General features: G+C 41.2%; 2 protein-coding genes across 5 annotated transcripts in view; one reads left to right on the top strand and one right to left on the bottom strand.

Annotated features, from left to right (window-relative positions):
- Window positions 1-16,410, bottom strand: part of DOCK7 (dedicator of cytokinesis 7) — a 114,380-nt gene that overhangs the window by 52,058 nt on the left and 45,912 nt on the right. The gene's annotated exons all lie outside the window — the stretch shown is intronic.
- Window positions 1,481-12,266, top strand: ANGPTL3 (angiopoietin like 3). Its single transcript, XM_035123067.3, has 7 exons — window positions 1,481-2,040; window positions 4,373-4,483; window positions 5,104-5,215; window positions 5,871-5,984; window positions 6,534-6,629; window positions 10,363-10,635; window positions 12,035-12,266. The coding sequence occupies exons 1-7, from the start codon at window positions 1,552-1,554 to the stop codon at window positions 12,217-12,219; spliced, it is 1,380 nt and encodes a 459-aa protein (XP_034978958.1). The 5' UTR covers window positions 1,481-1,551; the 3' UTR covers window positions 12,220-12,266.

The raw sequence follows: 16,410 nt of genomic DNA, 5'->3' as shown, positions 1-16,410 counted from the left end.
GGAACCTTTCAATCCAAAGCGAAACTGTTTTGGTTAGAAGGTTAAAAGTTTCTTCTTCTGTTCAAAATGAATCTTTATTTGCTTTAAAAAGCTGAGCAAACAGAATCCTGCCCTAGGGTTGACAGTGTTGCAAGAGGGAAAGAAACAAAGTGTTAAAACCCCACAACTTGCGTCCAATGGGACAAATGCCATCATACTTTCTTGTGAAGTGATCCTCTTTCTCCCTTCCAGGCTATGTGTCTTCCCGTGTCTTTGCAATGACTTATCTCTTTAAAACCCTACAGTCCTCATATAGCATTTTGCCAGTGCATGGTATATTTCGTCAGAGGCATGACCTTATTATAGCATACTCCTACACACAAACTTTTCAGTCATATAAATCCCTTACAACTTTATATCCCCTTTGGGGTTCAATGGTGTATTAAAGGAGGAAATCACTTCTGTTTGAACAACATGGTGGCCCCCTTTCTAATTTCCATCTATTCTCCCTTTTCAGCCTTTACTATGATACACAGGGATGCCAACCACCAAGAAGGAATGATGGGCCAAGCAAGGAGAGATCAGTAGTTCCAGGCTCCCCAGGCAGCCAGGGCAGAACAAGACTATGCACCATTGAAGGAGATCAAGGTGGAGGTTCAGTACCATGCACAGTACTCCTGTAGCTGAGGCCAAAACATACAAGTTGTCTCAGCAAGGTCCTTGAGCAACTGGTCAAGTTTTATAGGAGGGCTAGGTAGTCGTTGACTAGAGGCCTCACCACTTAAGTACTGCCTCCAGCCTGGGCCATCTCTAGGCCCGGGCTGGGTGGCGCAAGGGCGCCTGGCCACCAGGGGCGCCGAACGGCTGGTGTCTGGGAGCAGCTGTTGCCGGCGCCCTCCCACCCCCATGGCGGCAGTAGCACACGGCCATTGAGCTTCCTCAATGAAGCAGAATCAGAGACTCCTGCCTAGAGTGGCACCACGCGCCTGCTGCCACTCTAGGCAGGAGTCTCGCTGATTCTGCTTCATGGAGGAAGCTCAATGGCCGCGCGCCACCGCCACGTCCAGGAGCGACCGCTGGAGGGAGGCACCAAGGAGGGGCTGGTCCAGGGAGGGAGGCCGAGCAGCCCCTTCTGCGGGAGGTGGGCTCTGAGCCCAGGCCAGCCCCCTGCAAGGTGGTGCGCGCCGTCCAGGCTCCGCCACCCTCCATCTCCGCCCCTTAGTCGTGCGCTACTGCCTCTGGGGGCGGGCGGCGGAGCATTCTTGAACCACGGCGCTGGATACCCTTAAGACGTTACTGCCTCCAGCTGATCTCTCCTCACAGCTGATCAGAAAAAAAGTCTGACATAAATGGCTAGTCAGGTGGGTTTGTCTGTTTTGATGTCCAAAAAGCCTAACGACGACACAGGTTACACTCATTTAAGTTTAATGATCAACTACCTCAACTTGACTTTTCAGGTCTGAGCAGCACATATTTATAGGCAAACTGAGTTGCAAGAACTATCACATAGAAAGGCTAACAGCAGCTTGGGAAAGCTTTTCTTTCCCAAAGGCTATCATAAGCAGAAAGAAAATGAAAATAATACTAGTATTACTCTTTGTAATTTCTCTAGTTGCTGCAACTAGAATAGATGGAGATGAGTTTCCCTTTGTACCAGAATCTCCTGAGCCAAGGTTTGCTATGTTACATGATGTGCAATTACTAGCCACCGGGCTGCTCCAGCTTGGGCGTGGCCTTAAAGACTTTGCCATCAAGACCAAAGGCCAAATGGATGACATCTTTCAGAAACTTCACCTTTTTGACCAATCTTTTAATGAGATCTCAAAACAAGCCAATGAGATAAAAGAAGACGAGGAACAGCTAAAAAACACTACTTCTATGTTGCAAGTCAATAACGAAGAGATAAGGAACATCTCTGTGGAGCTGAATTCCAAGATAGAAATACTTTCACGGGAGAAGATTCAACTTCAGGATAAAGTAGGGAAGCTGGAAGAAAAAATAACCAAATTGTTTCAGACCCAGATTGAAAATCCGGAGCCTGAAGAAATTGCATCACTTAAAGTAAGTAGCAGGTATGGAATAGATTTAATATTGCCAAAGTCACCTGAAATGGGCTACTGATAGAATCCAAAGCTCCAAAGTCAATGATGACCTTGTTGCACTAATATCAGTGATGAAAGACACTTTATCTAGCGGCTGTTTCATACAGTTTTGCTTAGTTTTGCAGTGATAAGTAAAATTAAGATGCTAAAATGTTTTTAAAAAATTAGATGCTAAATTAGATCTCTCTTTGGGGAAGGCATAGCCAAAAATTCCTTTGCAAATCAGGTCAATTTGTGTTCAAGTACAAGGGTACTGGAAAGTACAGTACAGTATAGGAAAATGTTCTGATGCCTTAGAGCAGGCATAGGCAACCTTGGCTCTCCAGATATTTTGGAACTACAACTCCCATGATCCCTAGCTAACAGGGCCAGTAGTCAAGGATCATGGGAGTTGTAGTTCCAAAACATCTGGAGAGCCAAGGTTGCCTATGCCTGCCTTATAGCAGTACTCTCCAGATGTTGCTAGACTAACTCCCATCACCTTGACTCCTGGCTATGCTTGCTGGGGCTGATGGCAGTTAGGAGACCAACAATATCTGCAGGCAATGTTGTTGGATACCCCTGCTATGATGATGATAATTTTATTATTTATACCCCGCCCATCTGGCTGGGTTTTCCAGTGCAAACATTTTCCAGTGCAAACTACCCTTGTTTTTGCACAGGAATGTTTTCCACTTCAAACATTTCCAGGAAAGCCACATCACTGCATTTTGAGGAATGAAATGAATGTACAGAAAGTAACAACTGGTTCTTTACTGTAAATTTGTTTCTAAATGTTTGTTATGCAATTATATAAAATGTATCCTGTGGTACAAGGATACTTCATGACTTTATCTTTTTTAATTAGTTTTTTTAAGGAGGATAGTTTTGGATCAACAGCAAACTGCATGGAATATCTAGAGAACTAAACAATGGCTCACATATACTCTGTGCTTTACCAAAAAGCAACCACGATGAGATGAATTATTTTAACAAAGGCCAGGGATGGCCAGTGTTCTAAACATGTAAGCCACATGCTTTTGCACCTAGAATTTTTTTTCTGGACAGTCCATAAGGGAGGATAATCAGAATACACTTGGTGGCTGGAACCGCTTCCCTTTCATAACATAAGACCATGACACAGGAAAGGCTCATTTATTTTTAAATATTTGTAGCAAAATGAATGCGTTTATAGGGGGTGGGGTAGGATGCAAAAACAGATAATAAAAGCAAGTCCCAGTCACCAGACAGTAGCTTTGCTTCAATTCCAAGAAACCAGCTCTTAATCCATCATTTTTTTAGGGCAGAGTACAGGATCCATAGATTATGAAGCAAACCAGGATTGTTGCATGATTTGACTATACAAAACCATCCCTCCAAATAAAATTGAGGATATACCCTCTACTTCTGTTTAGCATGGTAAGACAACAGCCTTTGGTGAAATTGGCTTGCACTGAGAGGTGCCCTTCTCCCAGCGGAAAGCCTCCGGCAAGGACCTTAAATCCAAAGAAGCTCTTCTATCGGCAATATTTTACACAAACTCTCTTTTTGTAGCCTACTAGAGCACATATGGTGACGCGGGTGGTGCTGTGGTCTAAACCAGAGCCTAGGGCTTGCCGATCGGAAGGTTGGCAGTTCAAATCCCCGCGATGGAGTGAGCTCCCATTGCTCAATCCCAGCTCCTGCAGTTCGAAAGCACGCCAAAAAATGCAAGTAGATAAAAAGGGACCGCTCCGGCGGAAAGGTAAACGGCGTTTCCGTGCGCTGCTCTGGTTCGCCAGAAACGGCTTAGTCATGCTAGCCACATGACCTGGAAGCTGCCTGCGGACAAATGCCGGCTCCCTCGGCCTATAGAGTGAGATGAGCACACAACCCCAGAGTCATCTGCGACTGGACCTAACCATTAGGGGTACCTTTACCTTTAGAGCACATGTGCTACAAATCCAAATCAGGGATGGAAAACCTGTGACCCTTCAGATGCTGGTGAACCTACTCACCAACTGCTTTGAGGGTTTTTTCCACAATAAAGCCGTATATACGTTTTATGAAATACACTCCAATATCCTTCAGCCACAGCCAGCATGGCTGATGCAAGTTATAGTTCACCAAAGTCTGGAAGGCCACAAATTCCCTACCCTTGGCCTAGATCCTCTGTACTCTGCATATTTCTCATGCTGTAAAACACTGACTCCACACTGCAGGAATATATCAGCCAGAGCTTGCTCAAGAGTCCATGGACTTGCACTATTAAATTTTCTCCTTCTGCTTCATGGTCCTTTGAAACCAAGCCATTGTTTATGCTCTCCCTGCAGAACTTCGTTGAGCAGCAGGACAACCACCTCAGATCCCTTCTCAAAATAGTTCAAGCGCAGCATGTTCAAATTGGCAAACAACAAGAACAAATAGAAGACCTGGAAGAGAAGGTAACATTGCTGCTTTACCAATGACCTCCTCCAATTCAGGGCAGTTTTTTCAGTGATGTTAGGTGATTTTTGAGACAGCTGGGAACTGAGAAAGAGGTAAAGGGTGCAGAAATTGGGAGAAATAAAGAACTAATGGAAAAAGTACAAACTCCTGAACAAATAGCAAAGTGGACAGGGAATAACTAATCTTATACGATGATTTAATAATTTAAATATATTTCCATCATGCTCTAAGATAATTTGTGGACACTATGTGTCTTCGCTGTGTATTCCCAATGTAGCTCCAGGATTGGAATGGAAAAATAACATTTCCTTGTTGTATTTCAACTTGAAAAATTCTGAAAACACTTCCTTCAGCTAACAATCTTCCTGTCATGGAGAATACTCTTGTGGTAAAAGAAATTGGGCATGCCCCACACATGACTGTAGAAAGGTATTGGGGAGGGGGAATGCTTTATTCTCAGGAATTCTCTGGTAAAGATAAGAGGTCTCTACCATCAGTAAACCACTTTCCCCCATTTTGTTCTCTCAATATACCTAGGCTCCAAAGTATCAGTAGATGAATGACGAACTTTACTAACAAAAAACAGAATAATAATAATAATTCTCTGTCTCCCCAGCTAAGCAGCCCTGGTTTTCAAGACAGCAAACAGACTTTATTCCCCTTGAGAGAAGAAAATGAAACAAGGCAAACTAAACTTAATACAACAACTAAAGTTCAAGATTACAAAGGTAACTGCCCCTGTAGAAGAAGAAAAAACAAGTAATCCTTGTGTACACTGTCATCTGTGAATACTGTTCTAGTATACATTTTACTATGGGTATACATCTTTGAACGCCACACTGTTAAATTCTCTTTATTACTGTTGTTGGAAAAACAAGTGTGGCCTTGTTGCAGTGTATCCTCCCTCCGAAAAAGGAAAGCTCCTTTTCAGGCTTCTAGTCATCCATTCCCTACAAGTAGGACATTCTACTCTTTCTCTTCCCCACTCTCTGCTCTCAATTATTTTTTTAAACTGTCACTGTTCATTCTGTTGTTATCGAACATGCTCATTTGGCTGCTTTGATGGAGTTTGTCCATTTAGGGTTGTTTTATTTTTAAAAGCTTATTTCTGCAAGCCACAACTTTTCCCCAAGTATGCCAATACTTCCTTCTTGTTTCTCAGCGGCCATTTCGGCTACCATTTTGTCAGCGCTCACCAACTGGATGGGATAATGTGACATATTAAAAGTAACAACAATCAAAGGAATGATTCATAGCATTCTTTCATACAATATCATCACCCAAGTCCCTGCCACAATACTGAGTGCATTTCAGTGTGCCTTAAACTCACCCCGCACAAATTTAGTCATGCATTTGTAACTTTTAAAATCTTGTTGTTCTTAGGCAATGCTACTGATTGCATGTGGATATACAGCAGAGGTGAAAGATCTAGTGGCATTTATTCTATTAAGCCCAGAGGATCTGAGGCTTTTAATGTCTACTGTGAAATCAAAGCAGGTAAGTCCAGCTACACCAGGGACCATCTAATTCTCTTGCTAAAAATCATTATGGACTTCATTTTCTGCCCTGAATGATGTTAAGTGTTCCATTAGTGAAACATAGGAAGTTACCTTATACTGAGTCAGACTATTTGCCTATCTAGCTCATTATCAGTTTAACTACAGCTGGTCAATAGTTAACTAGGATTACCAAAAATAAAATAAAATGGTGCAGTCAGTAGGATCAATGACATGTTCCAATTGGGTCAGATGAGGATGCCATGACTGAATAATCATCACAACTAAACCTCTTCCAGCAGTGGACAGATGGCATGCATAACTTTCATACCCATACATGAAAATTCACATGCAGGAGTAAATTCAATGAATACTTTACAAATATTGTGTGTGTGCGCGCACACACCCCTGCTTTTTTTCTATATTTTACTGCATAAAAAGCTTTCATGGAGGGGCACAATATGAACTGGGCCTATGTTTGCTGCAGTCCAAAACTAAGGGAGGGGGGCAATAAAGCAGGTAATATTTATTTATCTTTTTTCATACACAGAAAGTGCATGGACAGTTATTCAAAACAGATCAGATGGATCACTAGATTTCAACCAAACCTGGGAGAACTATATGAATGGATTCGGCAACCTTGATGGTAAATAAATCCTCTTACATTTTCCTAAATAATTGAAGTATCTTTATGTGCTAAAATAGTAGCTGACTGTGGTTTATGCAAACATCAACACATTAAAGTAAGTGGAAAAGATACCTTTAGGAGAATAAGGGATGGTTCACATTTGCTATTTTGGGGCATGTTTTAAACAGGTTAGCTTTCTTCACCCCCATTGTTTTGGTCTGAATTGGTGCACGGCGAACAGCTTGAGATTTAAACTACCCTTGGATTGGGTATTAATGTGACTTTAACCCACAGAGCATCAAAGGCAGGATGCCCCTCTAAAGACCAGTTTGCTAAAAGCACATGCAGGATGGGTTAACAGAAAAGAAGTTAATCGGAATGCATAACCTGCCAAAACTGGGTTTTATGGATAGATCCTAATATATCTGCCACTCAGATGTTTAAAAACATACACAATGTAGATTAAGAATACCAGTAATATACCCTGCACTTCAGATACATATCCACCTTCATGTTTACATGTACAGAACATTTTTGCTTAGGGCTTAACACCATAGACTGAGTCTATCAGGCATATGACTGATGCAGATGACCTGTACAACACAAAACTGAGATGTACAGTTCATGTGGATGAATCCAATAATTTAGTTGATTTATGCACTGCTTGACAATCCCAATCACTACCGTCTTCTATCCTGCCCTCACCCCACTATAACCATATAACACAAGCAGAGGCTTGCATGGCAACAGCTGCAGTTCCATGCAATGCAATGCAATGCAATGCAATGCAATGCAATGCAATGCAATGCAATGCAATGCAATGCAATGCAATGCAATGCAAGACGGGCAGGGCGCATCCTGCCCATTTCACAGAATCACCCTCTTCAGTTTTCACAATTTTCTGCACCCTTTTCCAGGCACAAGACTCCCCTCAGTGTTCTTAGTGTGAAGCTTTTCCCTGGCACTGGCAAAGCAGCACTTACAGCTGCTGTGCCATTAGCAAGGGGTAGTGCCTGCTTCCCACTTTTGTTACTTCAAAAACTTTACAAGTTGAGTGAGGAAGTATGTAAGGAGGCACTTTCTAGGTGTCTAAAATACTGCACTAAAGTACTAAAGATCTGTAAACATAGCGATGCAGACAAAAAGATATTTCTATTATCTCAATGTTTTTTGCAGAAAATATTGGACCAAATGAGGCCAGAAAATACTCAAGAACCTTTACAGCATATTAGAATTAAACTCCATAATATACAGTAGCAAAGTTGCCACGTAGTGACTGATACAACAGGCAGTTTTCATGCATATCACACAATGAATAGCACTGGGTCAACATAAAGCTCAATGGGCTTCCGTTGAAACAAAATCCTGGTTTCTAAACTTAACCAGCCAATCATCCCATCAGAGGACCAGACACAAAGAAACCACCCTTATTTGCACTAGTTAATCATCCACTTGGGACACAAGGTGCAGGCTAACAGACACATCATCCAGCACACTTTGCTAAAGGTATGTTCCAAGCTGCTTCTACAGAGATGCTAAAGGGGGGCAAGAATTGAAGTGGCAACCCTGTTTGGCCACCAGGACAGGGAGCAACATATATTTGCAATTATCCTGAAATCACTTAGTGAAGTCCTGAAATATTATAGTCCATAAGTAGTTTAAGTGGCTTCATTGTCATTACTTGCAAAACAGTAATTTCAAGATTGCAAAGTAAATTTTATAACCTGGTGCGCTAGTGGAAGCCAGTGAAAGAACTCATGGCGCAATGGGCCTCCTCCTCCTCAATCTGCTCTGGGGGGGTCAGGAGAAGTCCCAGAATAGTGTGCAAGCAGAGGGGAGGGGAGATCATTCTGCCTGGAATGCAGAAAAGTTTGCGCTAACAGAACAGTTGTAATAGCATGATCTTCAGTTCCACCCCTAGCATCTAGGGATGTCTCAAAACATCTATTCTTCTATTAGTTGAATAATACTGAGTCAAATCACTGGCCCATCCAGCAATGGCTCTCCCAAGATCTCAGGCAAAGAGCCATTTCCTACTATTGCCATCCAAGATCCTTGTTACTAAAAACTGCTGGGGACTGAACTCAGGATGTTAGACATGCTAAGGAAATGCTGTTATCAGTAAATTATGGGATTTTCCAGCTGTTATTTGATATGTAGAGCAGACATGTCTAACATCAAAGACTCTCTTCTTAAACCAGAGTGCTACTGGATTCCAACCAAATGTTACTGGATTCCAACTCCATCAGTCCCAGACATCATCCAGCAACATCTGGATTCATTACATAGAAAATATTTCCATTAAATGTGGCCCACCATGAGTTTGATTGTTTTGCAGTTCACTTGAACTCATGGACAGTTTGTTCCAAAGAGAAGTAGGGGAAATCCAAATAAATTTAGCATGCGCGACACTGCAAAAATGTCTGAACGATCACAAAGTCTTCTTAAGGAAAAACTGCACATGTAGGTTAGCTCAAAAAGCCGTTAGAATGCCGCCACCCCCGTTTCCTCCCAGCTGGGATCTGTGTTATATAATTTGCACTGAAGACACAAACAAGCTCTGTGCAATTTCATTTCCTCCTAATAGCTACACATTGTTTTGGCATTCCCATAGCTTGTTACAGGTATTTTCAGTCCTTCTTATATTAATTGGAAATTATGGTAGCTTCACTGATGACATGAGATTAGATTGTCTATGATGTATGAAAGTCCCCACAACAATTCTGCTCTCAATATGAATTTTTGCCTTTTTTGTTTTTACAATAATGGTGTCTTAATTAAAAAATACTGAAGCTCCTTCACTGTCCCCTACATAAAACTCAAGAACCTGGTTCACATGACATAGGAAGCCAAGCTGTGGTTCAAGAGCCAATCTTCCTTTAAAAAAAAAAAGAGTTCATAAAGGTGAAGTTTTCAATACTTTTGAAATAAGAGCTTTAAGAATAGCTGAATTGGGAAGAAAGTTGATAATACTTTCCCACAGCAGCAAAATCAAAGTTGAAACTGAGATTTCATCATTACACTATATAAAGTTTGCCTGGTTGTGAAATCTGAAACATAAATGCAAAATCACATGTTTGTTTTAAAAGGGTACGTTTTATCTTTTCCGCTATTTCTTGTTCAAATGTCCTCTCTCATTTGTCTTTGCCAACTTGGAATGTATCCATTGGCCCAGGATACCAACAACTTAAGTGCCTTAATGTAGTTATTCTGGAAAAAAGATAGAAGAAAATACAACTTTTTTTTTTAGTAGAATCCAATGTACACTTACTTCTAAGAAAACATGCTTAGTTTTGCACTCCATGTAATTCACTTAGAATGTTCAATTTAAATGTGCTGTGGTAAATGACACTACCTAAATGCCTATTAAGAGTGCATTCCTTTCTCATGGCTGACACTCCACTTCCATTGCAATTAAATTTTATAGATGCCACTCGCTTCACTTATCAGAGAGATTCATTCACATACTTTTGTTAAGTATGCCTTGCATTATCCCTGGAAGACTATGGCAAGCTGCAAAGTTCCATTCCATTCATATTTAGTTTTAGTTTCCTGTTTTAATTGATCATTAGTGCATAATCTAAAAGTTGTAAACAAAAAAGAGAGATCTTCAAGAGAGATTATCTGAAAAGTTCAAGGGTTCCCAAGACTCAGGTTGTCTGCTTAATTAACCGAATTAGTAACTCTAACTTGCTTATGTCTTGCCATCAGCCTACCCTAATAGTTCGGTCTGTGCAACTTGTATTTTCAGGAGAATTTTGGCTGGGCCTACAAAAGATCTATTCCATTGTAAACCAAGGTGACCACATCCTGCGTATTGAGCTGGAAGACTCAAGAGCTAACAAACGTTATATTGAATATACATTCACAATGGGAGGTTCAGAAACAGACTACACTGCTCTTCTCTCCAGGATTACTGGGAATATCCCTAATGTTTTGCCTGAACAGAAAGAAGTGAAGTTCTCTACAAAAGATCACAACAGCAATACTGAAAGAAAAGTCAAATGTCCAGAAAACAATTCAGGTAGTCTTTTTCTGTGGAAGATATAGCTGCAACTTTGTTTACAAAACTTATATATTCCCTGTTCTGAAAAATGAAGCATTAGGAACCAGAAGCAAATTCTGAAGAACAGCTGGGTATATTGGGTGAGGGACTGCACATCTGAGTGATCCATCATGTTTAGAAACAAACTTATCTGCACTCAGAAAGCTAGCATGTCATAGACACTATAACTTTTTTGCTCCAATATGGTATTTTATAAATGTATATTTGATATGGAGGAGTATCCAGCTATGTAATTTTCCACATGCATTCTGTACTATCTTGGAAGGCTACATCTCATCAATCTCTGAACATGTGACTCACGCTCTAGAGCAGGGATGGATAACCTATGGCCCTCCAGATGTTGGTGTACCTCCTCTCTATTGGCCATGCTGGCTGGGTGTTGGGAGACCAACAACATCTGCAGTGACACAGGTTCCCCAATCCCTGCTCTAGAATTTCTCTCCCATTTATTTTTAGTCCCCAACTGAACATTAGACAGAACTTTAGGAAACAGAAATAGAACTAAAAATGAAGTGACCTGGCAAAGATCTAAAAAGAGAGAGCGTATCACACAGGAATAACAGATTGGTGACATGATTTCCTGTAGAGCACCTCCAAGTAAATTCGTAAGAAGTGCTAGGATTCTATACACTGTCTCCTCAAACCGGGCAAAAACGTTATTCTAAAATTCCCTTTTCTGCCCCTTCCAATGTGGAAAATTCAATTTTGCAGCATGAATCAGTAAGTTATTTTAATTCATTTGCAGTTCAATCCTATTTATTTTACTTCCTCTAATAAATGTAGATAACTATGAAACCGTATAAAGTTCACTTCTGAGCATCAGTTTTACAGAGAATATAAGTGTTTGAGATAGATAGGAGAGCTGTGGGTTTTAAAAATCTGACTCTGGGTAATTAAGTTAAAATAGGATGAGTTCTTTTTTTAAAAAAGAGAGGTGCAGTGAGTGGGGGTAGGGGCCATTGTATGCAGAGATACCAGGTTCAATCCCTGGCATTTCTAGGTAGAGCTGAGAATATCTCCTATTGAAACTCTGGAGAGGCAATGCCAATGTAGACAACTCAGCATAGGGCAGCTTCCTATGTTCTTAGAGAGAGGGGTGGTGGACATGAGGATTTGTGACGATGTTATGACAAGCTTCATAGATGTACAGTCCCCCTGATAAGCTACTGTTGATGCTACCAAGGATTTTGAGAAGTGACATCAAACACGGCGTGAGAAGAAATGTGAGAAATCCTCCTCCACACATGGAAGCCCTTCTGGTGCCTAAAGGGGGTCTATGAACCATGCCCTTAGTCCATATGATTGTACTACAGTGTTGTCGCTATCAATTAAATGGTGCTTATAATTTCATCTTCAGGTGGTTGGTGGCATACTGCATGTGAAGAAACAAACTTGAATGGAAAATATATCAAGTCAAGTTCAAGAGGAAAACTGGAAAGGAAAAAGAGAGTGCTCTATTGGAAGCCTCAGAAAGGACGACCCTATTTTATCAAATCAACCAAACTGATGATACATTCTACAGATTTTGAAAATTTTGACTGAGCATCACCATTTAGAGTCTATCTAATAAAGAACATACCTCTGTCAGAGCCAAGTGAAGGCACTTTTCAGTACTCAGGCGAAAGAATTCCATTGTACCTTAATGATATATTTTGTTTCTGTGGCCACCATATACAAAAACACAGTATGGTCAAAAGATGGGCAGAGTAATGGAAACAGACAAATGCAGGCAGTTTTTTAGGATTGTTGCTGTCTCTAGAAACCCACTGTTAGCAAGCTTTCCTTAGCTTTCTTAAGGATAGCTATATCTGAAGACCTTTACCATACCAATGAGAAGGAAGAAGGGAAGGAAAAAGCTTGCCCCAGCTTGGGCTTGAGCTTCCCTACCTTCCCTCCTTTCTCTCAGCAGCAGAACTTGTACTACTACAGGGGAGACAGAAGAAGCAAACATTGCAGGGAAGAAGTGTGGCAAGGAGAAATCTTGGGGCAGAAAGGAAATATTATGCACAGGACAGCAGCTCACCAGCCCACCTGGTTTTCCTAGCCTGGCCCAGCCTGTATCACCATAGAAGAGAATTCAGCCACTTCATTTTGATGGCAGAAAATAAGCTATTGCTTTCAGGATACATTTAGGGGGGCATAACTTACTACCGTGGATCTCAATGTCACCATAGGCATGGGGGAAGGCTTTGCCCTTTAGAGGAAAATGTCACTGTTCTCTGTTCAGATCAACAGCTTTCATGGATCTCTATGGAGTAAAATAAACAGGGTGCAATGCAGTTCACAGCTTAGGGGGAGCAAGTCCTGTCTCTTTGAATGAAGGCTGAAGTCGTTTGTATGAGGGAGAACATACATGCTTTTTATTACACAACACCTGTGACCTACTATAGCTGGTACACACCTCTACCTATACAAGAGATTCCACTGAACTGGATGGCACAAAATAAATCGGCTCCGTTCTGGATTTCATTGAAGTGAATGAAGTAAAATTCGATTCTTGCCTAGTAGCTGCCCCCACCCTAGTGACATAGAAAAGTGCACCCCCTTAGCTGCTTCTCTTTTTTTTAAAAAAAAATATTTTTATTAATTTTCCAATTAAAACCAATTATATCACATTCAATATTTCAAATTATACACATATATATATCAATCAAACCGAATGTTATACCAAATCATCTAAAGAATTTTTTATTTGGGTTCCCATGCTTCAAGAAATTGGGAATTCCTCGCAACTGTCCACTGCCGTCTTTTTTCTAAAGTTCAAATCGTCCTCCAAGTTCATAATAATCCAGATCTTCCCCTTACAGTCACATAGATGTTTTCCACTTTCATCCGATTGTTTCCCAGCCGCTGAGATAAATATCAAACAAAGTTTCACAGATGTTCTTTCTCCTGTGTGAGTTAATCAGTCCAGCCTCCCCATAAATCTTAATGGAGCTCCCTGTTGCGTCGAAGCAGCCCGAAGCAGCGCCATCTCAAAAAGCTCAAATCACTTTCGTTTTCTCTCATAGCCATGAAGATTCACGATCATTATAGAATTTACAGCTTTTTCAGGCAGGAGACCCAAACATCAAACCATAAACTCTTGGTAAATTAATGGATCTCCTTGCCCTATAGCTGAACTTAGCTTCAGGTCGCTGCTCCAATTTAAAGTGCGTCACAACTCATAAATCCTCCGAGCGCGTCCAGAACTCCTTCCGCCCGACTAGGGGGAGGCTTTTCTCATCGGCAACTCCACATCTTTAAAAAAATATGCTCAGTAACAACAGTTATAAAGTTCAACTCACACAGTCTTTTGCTTCTCTTTCACTCCAAACAAGCCAGGACATCGCGTCCGGGAAGGTACGAGGCAACAATATGAAGGAAAAAAAAATAAAAACTCACTTCCCTTATCGCTCCGTCCCCATCAATCCTTCTTCCAGATGCAGTACAATCTTTGACTCCTCTCCCTCAGCAGCATAAATTTCTCAGCAGTAAACAGCGCTTCTTCCCCTCCTTCTGAAGTATGTCCATAGATTTAAGCCTAATTATCTTCTTTAACCATGGAAATCCCCGCCATGCAGATTAGCGTCCGGGAGTCCTGGCCCTCGTAAGTGCTCAGCCCAAGCTCCCCCCACTCCAAAAACAGTCGGAGTGGGTCTGGGGGCATCGCGGGCCAGCGGCCCCTCTCCGTAACCCCCGGAGAGGGTAGGGGGTTGCCATTTACTCCCCTAGCAACCGCCAAATTCCTCACGAAGGTCAGAGAGATGGAAAACAGGTCCGCCATTCCTGCAGGCGGAAACCGGAACCCCCCCCTTAGCTGCTTCTCTATAGAAGAATGTCTGCCATTCACCACTCCAGAATTTAGGATACCACTATGGTGATTGTGGCCTCCCACAATTCCTTGCACTAGCCTCTGCTGAGAGAAGGGAAAGGAAACGACACCACTTGCACACCAAGCTAAGCCATGTGAACAAGAATCAATGAGCTCGAGCGAAGTATTAGGGTTGTATTCTCCCCTTTCCTCCTACCACGTAGTTGGGAGAACTTCTGTCAAGTTTAATTTCTCTTTTACATGTTACACTTAATGCATGTGTTTCTTCCTCTTCCTCCTCCTCCTCTTCTTAAATCTAGTATTTAACCCAGGCATCCCCAAACTGCGGCCCTCCAGATGTTTTGGCCTACAACTTCCATGATCCCTAGCTAACAGGACCAGTGGTTGGGGAAGATGGGAATTGTAGTCCAAAACATCTGGAGGGCTGAAGTTTGGGGATGCCTGATTTAGCCCTTTGAATTTCATTGTTGAAGACACAGTAAAGTATCTCTCACAGCTGCTGTGGAGTATCTCAAATAAAGTGTCACATTGCAAATTCATATTAGATCTGCTGCAGGCCTCAAAGATTTGAAAATCTTTACGCTCATCCTCTGCTTGGCTCAATGTCATTTGCTAAATAAACAAATCTATCATTTATATTGGCAAACTGATGACCCATTTCTAATAAGAAAATTTTCACTTTTTAGTAATGTAAAATAAGGATCCACATCCATCACTTTTAGAAATAGATTTCCCTCTTCAGTAGCCTGCCACCTCTCCAAGAAAAAGCAAAGTATCTTTCATCCCAGCTATACAACAAAGCACTGTGTAAAGATTACATGACTATATTATACATATATTATTTGGTAGCACTGTGTCCTTGGGAAGACTTTTACCTGCCTTGATTTATTGCACACTCCCTGATGGTTGGCTGACCACAATTATTATCCCTCTGCCCTAATCCCTAAAAATATACTTAGTTGAAAAGAGACATGGAATTGTCTTCCAAATTCTCTTCCTGATTTGGCATTGAAGTTAATTAAATTTCTCCTTGAGAAACAAGAAATTTGGCCTGTTCCCAGAAGAACAGTCAGGTTTTAGAGAAAGCTGTTTCTGCGATAAAAGAATTTTCAGTTATTCATATGTGATGGCTAAATACAGTTTTCAGAAATATAACTCTTTCCAGCCTTCATCTATTGAATAAAATTAAGACTCTCCACATAAAACCAAATTTGGAAGAAATCACTTTTCAGCTCAGTTAAGCTGTTTGGGGTTGTTGCTTGTTTGTTTTTTGGCCTAGAGTTTTGTGCTGCAGTAAATCAGATTTGGAGAACCTCTTCGATTCCAACTTCCGATATTTTTAGCCTCCAATTTCCATTGGGCCAGTCAGCATGACCGATGGTCAGGAATATTGTTATGTATTTATATTTGTTCTTATATTGTAAACCACCCTGTGATCTTTGGATGAAAGGTGGTATAGAATTTAACAACAACAACAACAACAACAACAACAACAACAAACAACAGAAGATGAAATCCAACCACATCTGGAGGGCCATGGCTTCCCCATACTTGCAATAAATTATGCAGCAAAGCTTTTGGAAGCATGTCAGCTCTGGAGTGACTTAATAACCTTGGTTACAAAAGGATATAATCCTTTTGCAACTTCACAGTGCCTAACAAACTGAAGTCCAGTCTTGATTTTTATAGCATCAATAACCAAAATGGATGGTGGCATGCTATGAAACCATGCGTTTTACCCTGCTCTTTAGAAATACCTCCATCCAGGTATTCTTGCAAATGGCATCAGACCAGACCAGACCATGGAGACATCTCCTATGTGCAAGTGGTAAAATATGAATCAGGCCTCAGTTTTCTTATTACAAGCAGTTCCCCAAATGAAAAAGCTGCTTCAGACTACCCTAGCACTAGATTAGCTA

This window comes from Zootoca vivipara, chromosome 7, assembly GCF_965207765.1.
Source record: "Zootoca vivipara chromosome 7, rZooViv2.hap1.1, whole genome shotgun sequence".
NCBI classification, from domain to species: domain Eukaryota; kingdom Metazoa; phylum Chordata; class Lepidosauria; order Squamata; family Lacertidae; genus Zootoca; species Zootoca vivipara.
The sequence above is the reverse complement of the archived record's forward strand: the minus strand, read 5'-3'. Positions and strand labels throughout refer to the sequence as shown.